Consider the following 12,259-nt stretch of genomic DNA (forward strand, 5'->3'; position numbering starts at 1 on the left):
AGCAGGTAGTACAACATGCTGCACTGTAATGCCAACCGAGTTGTGCCCACACTATCCACCGGGGATGCTCACGCTACTCCTGGGGATAGGCTAGACCAGTGGTGGCAAACCTATGGCTCATGTGCCAGAGGGAGAACTCAAGAGCCCTCTCTGTGGGCACGCTCGCCATCACTCCTGCACCCATTGGCATAACTATCACTGCTGCAGAGTGTATGATCAAGCCTGCGTGGGAGGGGGGACTGCCGACGCAAATTTCACCTGGATGTGCATCCTCGGACACACATTCAGGTGAAATGTATTGCAATACACACCGCCAGCCAATCAGAGTCTGGCAGCAGACATTGTCTTGCCAGTGACGTGCTGCGCATTGCAGTGATGTCATGCGCTGCCCGTATAAGCACACTAAAGTCAGCTGACTGCTCCTGTGTCAGCTACAGAAGAGGACGCTGGGTGGCATGGAAGCTGAGGAATGCGAGTAGAATTGTTTGTTTCTTTTTAAAATGTGCTGGAGAAGACCAGAAGGGGACCAGGATGGGGGACATAATACTAGAATGGAGGGAGCATTATACCACAATGTGGATATTATACCAGGATGGGGAGACGTTACACCAGAATGAGGGACTTCACACCAGAATGGGGGCCATTTTACCAAAATGGGGGACATACCAGAATGGAGACTAAAACCTCAGTTTTCAGGTTAATTTCCCATATTGGCACTTTGCAATAAATAAGTGTTTTTTGGGTTGCTGTTTGGACTCTTAGTCTCGCAAAGGTTCACCATCACTGGACGATACCATACAGCTGACACACTACTGCAACAGCCAGGATCGACTAACTCCGATACTGGCCATTTAACGCCTCAGATGCTGCAGTCAATACTCACACCTAAACTGTTTTATATAAGGGCTCCATCTGTGAGTCTATTACCACCCTCACACGTGGGGGTTTAAGTTGTTGCCATGGCAGAAGGTGGCTTAAAGATCGCTTCCTTATTAAGCCCTGATAAAGGCAGGACATAACTTGCATGTCTGTTTATGTCACACACTGGACAATGGTGTCACTATTAAGAACTTATTTTACTGGTATTGCAGTCATTGGCTTCCAGCCTGACTACTGCTCCTGCTTATCCACTACTCTGACTCAGTGACTATACATGCAATATGTTCTGGAGTTCCCTATTGTGGTATTAATATATATATAATTTGACTGATTGTTTTAATTAGTAAAGTGAGCTCATGTTACTTTAGTCATTAAATAATGAAAGTTAAATGTTATACTGGAGGATGGAAGTAAGCTACCTTCCATAATGTTCGATCTGACAATTTGTAAAAAGTTGAGCATTATTCTGCAACCAGCATCCAGGTTCTATAAGAGGTCGTTCTTGAAGAATGGAAAAGGGTAGATTTAGGAATTTGTCGCCAACTTGTTCATTCCGTGCCAACAAGACTTGGTGCTGTCCTTACAAATCATGGAGGTCAGTCATACAATATACTAGATGTAGTAAGTTTTTGTTGTAGGGTGTATTCATTTTTGCATCACCTAATTAGATTAAAAAAAAAACTAAAGATTTTGTAATGAAAGTTATAATGTTAACCTTACTTTGGGTAAAAAAATGTTCTATAAAACTGTATTGTCAAAATTTTGGAAATTGCTTGTGTTCAGTCAGATATTTATTTATTTTTTATTTATTTTACTCACTTATATAGCGCCATTAATTCCACAGCGCTTTACAGACATTATGGGCACTGTCCCCATAGGGGATTTAGATTGTGAGCCCTATCAGTATGTCTTTGGAGTGTAGGAGGAAACCGGAGAACCCGGGGGAAACCTACGAAAACACGGGGAGAACATACAAACTCCTTGCAGATGTTGTCCTTGGTGGGATTTGAACCCAGGACCCCAGTGCTGCAAGGCTGCAGTGCTAACCACTGAGCCACCATGCTGCCCATGATATTCATTCAAATGTTACTTTTCAAAGTGGTGTACTGCTGAGCACTATATATATATATATATATATATATATATATGTATATGTATGTATGTATGTATGTGTATATATATATGTATGTATGTATGTGTATATATATATGTATGTATGTATGTGTATATATATATGTATGTATGTATGTGATATATATATATATATATATATATATATATATATATATATATATATATATATATATATATATATATATATATATATATATATATATATATATATATGTACATATACATACAGATATTTACAAACACACCATGAGAATATTTAATGGGTTGTAGAGTGGATCTTTTTTTTTTTTAAAGGGCTTAGAATGTTTTTAAAGAAACATAAATAAACGAATCATTAACCGTTCTTACTCTTCCCGGCGGCTCCCTACTTCCTGGTACCATTTTGACGCACCAGAAATGGCAGGAATTGCCAGCTCAGCCAATCGCTGACTGCAGGAAGTAACCACTGGGATTGGTGAGTGCAAGTATCACATCTTTTTTTATACCAGTCTGAGCCCTGTAACAAATATTTTTTGATGTACTGAACAACCTCGTTAAGCATTGTGTATAAATGTAAATTACTAGTCATTATTCTGTTGATCGAAAAAAACATAATTAAATCTCATGTCCTATAGAACTTTCTAACTTTAAGTAGACTATTAAGTCAATAAAACAAACTTTAAAAAATGCTGAATATTTCAGTCTGCTTAAAATATTATCATAAAATCTAGTTCACCACGGGAGCATTATCGGGACTTTGTTGACTAACATGGAGCATAGTCTTAGGAAGGAGAGAACTCGTCTGTGATCAGCAGATGCCAGAGCTGAGGTTTTGATGTGAATGTGTTTTCTTTCATGCTCTGCCGTTAAAGTGTGAGACAAGAGTCTCACAAAGATGGGTGATCAATGAATAGCTATATAAGAGCCCACCAAATGTATCTCTTCTGGCAGTCAGGAGGAGAGAATTATTCAGAAAAATAATCTGAAATGCATTTGATCATAGAGGGAACGGTTTAATAATTTATAATATACCTTATTAGCAAAGCCTGGTGTTTATTTTGCTGCTGCCAAAACAAGATGAAAGGAGCCGTCTCCCTTCTCACAGAGGCAGAAAATGTGGTGTTCTCTCTTTTATTTAGCAGATTAATATGGGATTTCTTTCCTGCTTATCTTCCAGTTTGTTCCATGATTGCGTTTGATTTATGTTTCCTTATTTTCAGCAATTTAATTCATTTAATATCTCAGGTTTATTTTATCTTACACAGAAGGCACATAAAGACATCTAAGCCTTTCATGTGTGCCCACTATTCTAATTTGAAATCCAAAATTACCGCTGGTTTGTTATTCAGGGTAATTACCGCCAATCCCTTGCCATTAGCTCTCACCACGTGCGTCGTCACACAGTACCTGCAGTGTGACTGGAGATGGGATCTAGCTTGTCAGTTCACAAGTCTAGCATTTAGTGTTTACAGTGTGTTTTTTGTGGTATAGTTTTTGCTTATTTTCTATTGCTTCTGTATGATGTTAGTACTGTTATATAGACTTTTTTTTTCCCTGAGCCTCGTGCCCTTAGATCTAGAGGTACATGCTTAAAAGAAATAACTGCTAACTTGTTATATAAATCAAAATACCTGAAATATTTCTAATGTAAAGATTAGTAATTAAGCCTTTCCCATATGTCATAGTAAGATACATACAACATATTATTAAAATAGTGTGTATATTAGTTTTCAACCTGTTTCTCACTTTAAAATATATGCCCACTTTTGCTACCAATTTTGTAATTGTCCTGATTGATCTTTAGATAATAAAAAAAAAAATACTTTGCAAAATTAGATTAAAGTGAACCCTCCACACTAGGATTAAAAAGTGACTATACATTTCTCATGCAAGTAGCTAGGTGAGGAAGTCCGGCACCATATATCCGCCTTAGTATCCCGTTAATCCAAAACACCGAAAAAAAAACAATCAACAGGGATCCTGGGTGCTGTACCAGTGTATCGGCCAAATATATCAACATCAATGTAAGAAGGAAAAGGTGGCACTCGCTTTCCCTTAAAAACCCCTTTATTGTATGAAAAATTAAACCATGGTGGCAGGAGAAATGGAAAACGTAATGGACGACGGCCATTTCAAAGACCCATTGAAGCGCAGAGAGGCTGGAAATGGCCGTCGTCCATTATTTGTTCCATTTCTCCTACCACCATGTTTTAATTTTTTTTTTTGCAATAAAGGAGTTTTTAAGGGACGGTGAGTGCCACCTTTTCCTTCTTATGTTGTTGATGAAACATTAATCATATATTGTCACCCTACTTGATACTCCACCCAATGACTCCTGCTCAGATTGGCCTTCCTTTCCCTCTGCTTCCAACATGACTGCTGCAGTGGCATGGGGAGTGCAGTGGAAAGTCTAAACCAAACCTTCCCTTCTTTCCACTCCACAGCAGGAGAAAGACAGGGAAATATGTATTCACTTTTCAATCCTATGTTGGTGGATCGCTTTAAATGTTAAAACAATACTACCAGTTTTTGTTTACTGCTCCTATGTAGACCAATGTGTCTTCACGATTACACACTACAAACATGCCCAGGGTAAAGGCTGATCCAAAAGTCATAGGACTCTCTTCCATCTGCATCTTCCTCTTACTAGTGTAAGAGGGGGCAGAGGGAGTGGGGTAATACAAAAGTAATTATTCTGTGTAACCTAAGAGACACATGGGTCTTCATAGGAGCTGTATACAGAAAACAGTAGTTTTTTTTTATCCTGACTTTTTCAAAGTTGTATTCTTTTTACTTTAGATACTGGACAGCTAACCCCTTCATGCTCTATGATTTACTATTACATCATGGAGCGCATCTCCCACTCCCCAAAGGGAAGATGCCAGCTATAATTCAAAGTTGGCATCTGCCTCTAATGGCAGTGATCAGTGTGCCCTCAGATCGCTGCTGTTAAGCTCTTAATTGGCTCTCTCAATTACTGATAGCATTTAAGTGCCGTGATCTGGCTCGTATGTTAGGTTGGATGCCCAACATCTCCCCCATGACAACCGGGGGCCAGGTGAATGCCTCCGTGCCTGTCGTGATCTCTTCTGTGGCGTCTTGCTTGTGGCTGGGCATCGTAGGAGACTGTCATTTTTACTTTATACAGCAATACTGCGGTATTGCTGTATATAACACAGACAATCAAACAAATAAGCCAAAATATAAAATTAATCCAATCTGTAAACACTTTAAAGAGGAAAAAAATGAAAACATCACAATTTTTGTTTTTAAGTCTTCACAATATCTCAAAAAGGTACAATAAGAAGAAATCAAAACATAGTTTGTACAGCAGCTTCTCGGGCAAAAATCAAGGCCCCAGATAGTAATTTAAAAAAGTTACAGGTCTTGAGAAATTTCTTTTCACAATATTAAAAAATTCAGAATTTGTTGAAGCCAATAAAATAGTAAAAAAAAAATTATAAATGTTTGGTTTCTCTGGAATCATACCTATCTGGAGAATCATGTTTCCACGTCATTTTTATTGCACAATTAATTCCTTAAAAATAACACCCAAAAAACAGTGGCGGAATTGCGCTTTTTCACTATTTCACCGCACTTGGAATTTTTTTCCTTTTTCTGTATGGTAAAATTAATGGTGTCATTCAAAACTTCAACTCTTTTATGAGTAGATAAAGAATTTTTAGGTTGGAACATCGCTATTGATTACTTCTATGTAGCAATAAAAAACCTTTTGTATTTTTGGAATCTCCTTGAAGAGCTCTGTCTTTACTGTATATTTTTAAAACTAAATACTAAAATAATAATAATAAAAACAAAGTTATGGATATTTGAAAGAGGAGAGGAAAAAATGAAATCATAAAAAAACAAAAATTGGCTGTGGAGGGAATACCATATATGGTTTCAAAAGTGTCCACATACTTTAACAAAATGGGACATTGCATTTGGATTTTGTAATTTTTTTAATTTCAAAAGTATCAGATTTCTTACTGGCATTTGTTGGATCACTAAGTTTGCCTGCGGTTTTACCAAAGCGTGTAATATAATAATTTTTTTTCTTTTTCTGTTATAGATCGATAGAAATTTTGTATCACAGATTTAGTTTTATGGCTCTTTTGTAGTGTCACACACCGCTCTCCCCATCATGAAATCTCTCAGCTGGCATTTGTGCTGGCAACTAATAAGACATGCATTTTGAACAGAAAGCACGCCATTACCGCTTGTGAGGACAGGAAAAGTTAAATAATTTTCGAGCAGACACATGACAGGTTTCTAGTGCCGGATGACTTTGGTTCCAGCTGAGAGCTTCTTTGAAATCACTTCAAAACCAGATCATCCAAAACTCTGATCAGATGTATTTTTCCTCATATTAATATCCCTCAGACAACCATGTTATGGGAAAAAGAGCCTGTAATGTGCTTTGAAGTCTGTCTAGCGCTGACTCAACTTGCATATACTGTCATGTGATGAGATAAGAAATACTGTGTTCTGGTGCATTTTATGTATATATATATATATGGCTTTCGCTTTAAGTAAAGGGACAGCACCAGTTGTTATATACTCCACAATACAGTAACACAGAACAGTTACTAAGAGGAGACAGTGCTGGACAAATGGGGAATCTGAAATGAATCATAAAGTAAGGTCATCTAAGGTAAGAACGTTGCGCTGTTCAGTGGTATGTTAGCTTACAGCTGAATCATCTTAGTAATGTAAAAGCTGAATAGGTTGATTAATGAGGCATGTTAGAAGCTTGCTAATATTCTCAGGCTCTCTAAGTATTGTAGATATGGATATTTGGACCCTCCGAGCCATCAGAATGGTTCAGGGTGTAAAGACTAAGGTTGGTCATGCTGTGAATGAAATTACAACAGCCCTGTGCTGCCACAGTTTTTCCACTTTTTCCCTGCACAATCATTTTTATCTTACAAGGACACAGCTGTCTCACCTGCAAAACCATCGGCCTTGTGGTCTTGTAGATGAAACAGGTGTTTCCCTGCAAGAATATAGGGGTTGTCCACTACTTGGACAACACTTTCTTAACTGCCCGAGTCAAATAAGAAAAGTATATTATAGTCATCCCCTGCGCCATTCCAGTGATCCCAATGGGGTCGATCACTGATCGGCTGCTGTTCATCAATATTCTGTCAGAACTTTGAATAATCAATAAGGTAGGTGGCAAACCCTTAATGGGCAGTATGAATTTGTATAGGGTGTTAATTCTTTTGGAGCCAACCACTGAGCTCCTGTAGATCTGTAGTGAATGGTGAATGAAAGGAAGGAACTACACACCAAAACGCACGTGAAGATGCTTAGCTTGGATTTATTCAAAATATCTCATATCTGTAGATTACACCACCCTCAGTATAGCAAAAATTTAACTTTTCGGGTAAGTACCCTTCATCAGACGTGTTTCTTGTGGTAAATGATCTGAAAATTAGAGAGGTCCAAGATATGGATGGGGTTCCCCCAAAAAAAAAAGGAAAACCAGGACCAAGTATTGAGAGCATTTATCACAACAGACACATCTGATGAAGGGCATTTACCCGATATAGTATGTTTTTTTCGGTACTAATGGCGGTTTAATCTCTAGATATGAGATATTCTAAATAAATCCTAATTAAGCATCTCCACATGCCTTTTGGGGTGCAGTTCCTTTTCTTCATTATTCACTGAAAGATGGCATCCTGAAGCGGTAATTATTAAGGGAAACAAGCAATGTTGGTACTACTATGAGCTCTTTCTATAGTATTTGCTTCAATTGGCATCATAATACATTATTATAACCGGCTTTTAGTCTGCGGAACGTTATTCAAGACTGAAACGTATAAATTTCAACAGTGTCTAATAAAATGAGCTAATAAATCAGCGCTAGCGTGGCGAAAATATAGTAATACATGTATAAGTCCACATACTACTCAGTTACAGTCATAATTCTCATGCAGAAGCTAAAGCAAATCAACAGTGTAAGTCACAGAGAAAAATAACATACTTGATGTTCCTACTAATCTTGGAATTCTCACATAATAGCCTTTCTGGAGGCAGCTGAATAGCATTTAAGTGTAATTTCACTCTTCCCCTCTCCAAACATAATGAACATTGGGTCCTGATTGAATGAAATCTGAAGGAAAATTAATTTGTAGCACAACGCTAAGGCAAAGCTGTGAGTTTCTCCTCGGAACAGCACGACACAGACACTACATCCAAATCCACAGACAAAAACACTCTGCGCTGTCTGTCTCCATCACCCCACACAGATGCAGCATTTCTAGGAGGTAAACAGTTATTAGCATGTTGAAGGAAAGAATATCAAAGGCAAGAAATGAACAGACAGAGCTAATTGCTGCTAAGAAATGCACAGTGTGATTTAGAGTCAATGTCATACAGGTGGAGGATTATGGGACTTAGCATGGATGAGACTACTCCATTAACCATGTAAATGTTAATTCAAAAGCCATGTGTGTCCTCTGGGCTCTTGAGTTAGTTACTTGGTGGTAAATCCTACAAGATTGTGAAGGTTGACAGAATTCTTAATATAACAACAAATAGGAAAAGGAACATGTAAAAAAAAAAAATAAAAATTAGCTCTGGATTCTAGAAACAATATATATTACAAGCTCGTGTTTTCTATTGCATAGTTTTACCCTCATTGATATTTTGTAAGCCCTGTAACAATGCTACTCACTCGGGAGCAATCTGAGGTATCACAGGAATCGTTTCTATTTAGAAGTCCAGCTGGTTTATTTCAGTCCTTATAAACCACATCACAGAAAACTTAAATACAGCCTTTGTCCGGCACAAAGTAAAAAGTCCATACAATAGTGCGGCTTCGCCCACTTTGGTTAAAGACCAGCTTCTTAGTCCTTTATCAAAGGCACACAATCTAGGAGGTCTGCGCGCCTCCACACACAGACCATGTGTGAGAGAAACTGGCCTCATTTTGCAATGTGAACCACACCCAGGGGTGGAGATATGGTGAGCAGCTGTCTCGCCCAACTCTTCAGCTGCTCACATTAAACCCGGCCCTGTCATTGCCGATTAATCCCTTTTGTGTACTAAAGCAGGGTTCCCCAACTCCAGTCCTCAAGGCCCACCAACAGGTCATGTTTTCAGGATTTCCTTAGTATTGCACAGGTGATGTAACTATTGCCTGTGCTGATGATGGAATTATCACCTGTGCAATACTAAGGAAATCCTGAAAACATGACCTGTTGGTGGGCCTTGAGGACTGGAGTTGGGGAACCCTGTACTAAAGCATTACTCCAGGTTTACATTCCAGAGGACATCCACCTCTGTGATACATATCTCCCATCCACTATGTGTGCAGCAGCCACCTTGCAGGCCAAAACATCACGGAGATAGAGGTCTGGCACCAATGGGCTCTAAAGTTAGGTCTACCCATGACGTGAATTGGACAGAAATTAGAATGAATTTTCAGTAAAAAGCACAGCAAAATCTGCATGTTTTACATGTGTTCTCTTCTTAACAGCATAAAAATGTACATTTTAACAAGATTCATAAAACGTTAACTTGGCATTGCATACACCTCATCTTAATAAAAGATGGTCTTTCAAATTTTATAAGTCAACTAATGCTAAGTTCAGATGAACAGTAAACTTTGCAGACCGACACATCCGCAAATTGCTTGGTGTTCTCATCCAGATTGCAGATGGGTGCAGGAGCTACCTACTCTTTACATGCATTAGTCAGCTCATTTATCTAATATGTTTTATACTATTACAATGTCAGCATTTTATTGTTTGCGCTATTACCATTTATTTTTTAAGTTCAGATCTTTCCTGTTTCCTATGGTTTATATTCTCGTAGCTGCCTGAATTAAGTCAATGACCCTTCCCCCAAAATGTCAATACTAAGTTCATTCTATAAACATATGTAATATGTTGAACAACCATTTCTCAAATTCTGGCTGACTTATCCATAATGGCGCTTTAGTACCTGTTGTGTAATTAGAAATTCACAGCCTCCTTTTTGACATGTGGGTTTTGAATAGGCAGCAGATCAATGCTCGGTTTTTTACAATGTGTCCATTTACAAGCATATAACATGCTGATCACTTTCTCTGCAGGAGTGCAAGTCATTGCTGAACAATGGATCCAGTTCAAGAGTAAAGCCCCCTGATGAGCGTGGCGAGGCCTTCCCGCAAACGTCAAGGGGAGAGAAAGAACGGATGAAGACTGTTTACTTTATTGTTGCCCTCTTTGCTGTCATACTTGCTTTTCTAGGGGCAAAGATGTGTCAAAGTGAAACTTTAGGAAATTAATTTTTTTGATAGTTATTGGAGAGATTGATTCGATAAGTCATTCACCATATATTTAAGTTTTTGCAAAGTTCTTATGTTATTATATTGATAAGTTGTTAATATACAGTAGTTACATCTAACAAAAATAGCACATTGTATACATTAAATGAAGACTGGCTGGAAAGTCATCCAGAGTGTGCAGCACACAATATTTAGCCATAATGGCTTCTATAATGCACTGCAAGAAATGCATCATAGTAAATACTTGGTAGTGTTTCAGCCTCCAGTATGACCATCTGCCCCTTGGAGGAAAGCCCTCAGTGCAATATACAAGGCCAAAGGGAAGTGTTGCAAAGAGCAGTAAGATGGCACTTGGCAGTCTGGATGGGGTTCCTTATGCCTCTACATTTATAGAGAGGCACACATAGTTAGGATGCTCTATCAGAGTTACATATTTTATAGCAGATTGTCTTCTTAATACGGTGCCTTACTGAAACATATTGTGCCCGATTCATCAAATTTTAATGCCAGTATTAAGGCATAAATTGCTTTGAAAAGTTGCATAATTTTAGCACAATGGGAGGCTGTGCTAAAATTATATGACTTTTGGTGGTGTTAAGCCATTTTTGCCCAGCTCTGATAAAGTAGATGGAGCTGGGGCAGAATGGGGGCATGGCAACCGCTGCTCGTCTGCCACAAATCTTACTCCAGCAGGGACTGCAGTAAGATTTGTGACGAGGCGCATACAGAGTTGTACGCCACTCATTCGATGCTCCCGATTCATGAAGAGGCGTATGATTCTTCATGAATCAGGAGCATCTGAGTCCAGCCCATTTCCTCATCAAGACCAGTGCGGACAACGCTTATCTTGATTATCAAAGCGCAGTGTGTTAGCTATAGGGACCCTATATGCCTTTGCTCAGGCCATAAAACAGGTTTCCCATGTGTATGGAGCCTTCTTGGCCGTACAAGTGCTCCTGGGTATGGGAGAACCATCCGAGATAGCTGTCAGTGGAATGACCAGCCAAAGCATCATTCCGCCAACAGGCATGTAATGTGTATGGTGGCCTTTAAATCTCATTAGGTCCTTACCTCTGTAGCTGATTAAGAACACCGTTCATATCGATTCTGATTAAATCTCCAACCCGACTAAGGTTAAAACCTGCCATTAAACAACATTCACTGCAACCCTGCTGAGGCTGTGTACTGTGCTTAGTCATGTATGAACCGTTGGTAGCCAAGCAGGACAGCCCTACAAGACTTGAGCCTCAGAACGCTGGTTATTGCATTTTTCCCTTTTCTAAGGTAATCTAAGTCTTCCCACTGACTTAATATTCCCCTATGCTATGGCTCATAAGTAGTGTTGAGCGAATTTGTTCGGCATTTCAAATTCGGGTTTGTTTTCGGGGTTTCGGCTTGTTTGCGCCAAAAAATCGGCTCCGCCCATGAACATCCCTGATTTGTCACGCAGATAACATCTGCGTGACAGCGTGATAAATCAGGGATGTTCATGTGCAGAGCCAATTTTTTGGCGCAAACAAGCCGAAACCCCGAAAACAAACCCGAATTTGAAATGCTGAACAAATACGCTCAGCACTACTCATACGTACAACCTGCTTTTATTGTTAGTGACATGTTATGTAAATCTGTTACTTTGGTTGTCCATCCAACCAGCGTCACCTTTTACTGACTGGTTAGCTTAGTTGGATTTCTTTTGTCTTTCAGATCTCTAGTCCCAATAGATGTGAACTGTACAGTACATAAAATATTCTTCTAAGACTGCCTCTGGCCCCACTGTGGGAGACAAAATGTCTACCCATATAATGACACTTACCGCAGTCTAACTATATATATATATATATTGTGGATTTTTCCGTGGCACGTCTGCTGCAAAATCCCCATGTTTTGGATTGCATTCTTCCAATGCAGTGCAAAGGATGAAGTCCACAGATAACAATTGCTACAGATTTCTGCAACTAGTGGATGAAATTTGTTAAAATCTATTCC

General features: G+C 38.9%; 1 protein-coding gene across 2 annotated transcripts in view; it reads left to right on the top strand.

The window, feature by feature from the left end:
* CDKAL1 (CDKAL1 threonylcarbamoyladenosine tRNA methylthiotransferase) overlaps positions 1 to 11,730 on the top strand; it is an 871,738-nt gene extending 860,008 nt beyond the window's left edge. The window contains exon 16 of one of the 2 annotated variants that reach the window (XM_073678844.1): positions 10,079 to 11,730. In XM_073678844.1, the coding sequence (XP_073534945.1) occupies positions 10,079 to 10,273 (195 nt within the window). In that variant the 3' untranslated portion in view covers positions 10,274 to 11,730. The remainder of the gene's footprint in view (positions 1 to 10,078) is intronic. The other variant, XM_073678842.1, reaches the window with a different exon arrangement.
* Positions 11,731 to 12,259: the final 529 nt, after the last annotated feature.

This window comes from Phyllobates terribilis, unplaced genomic scaffold (assembly GCF_046119375.1).
Source record: "Phyllobates terribilis strain yellow unplaced genomic scaffold, ASM4611937v1 Scaffold_4__5_contigs__length_816908805, whole genome shotgun sequence".
NCBI classification, from domain to species: domain Eukaryota; kingdom Metazoa; phylum Chordata; class Amphibia; order Anura; family Dendrobatidae; genus Phyllobates; species Phyllobates terribilis.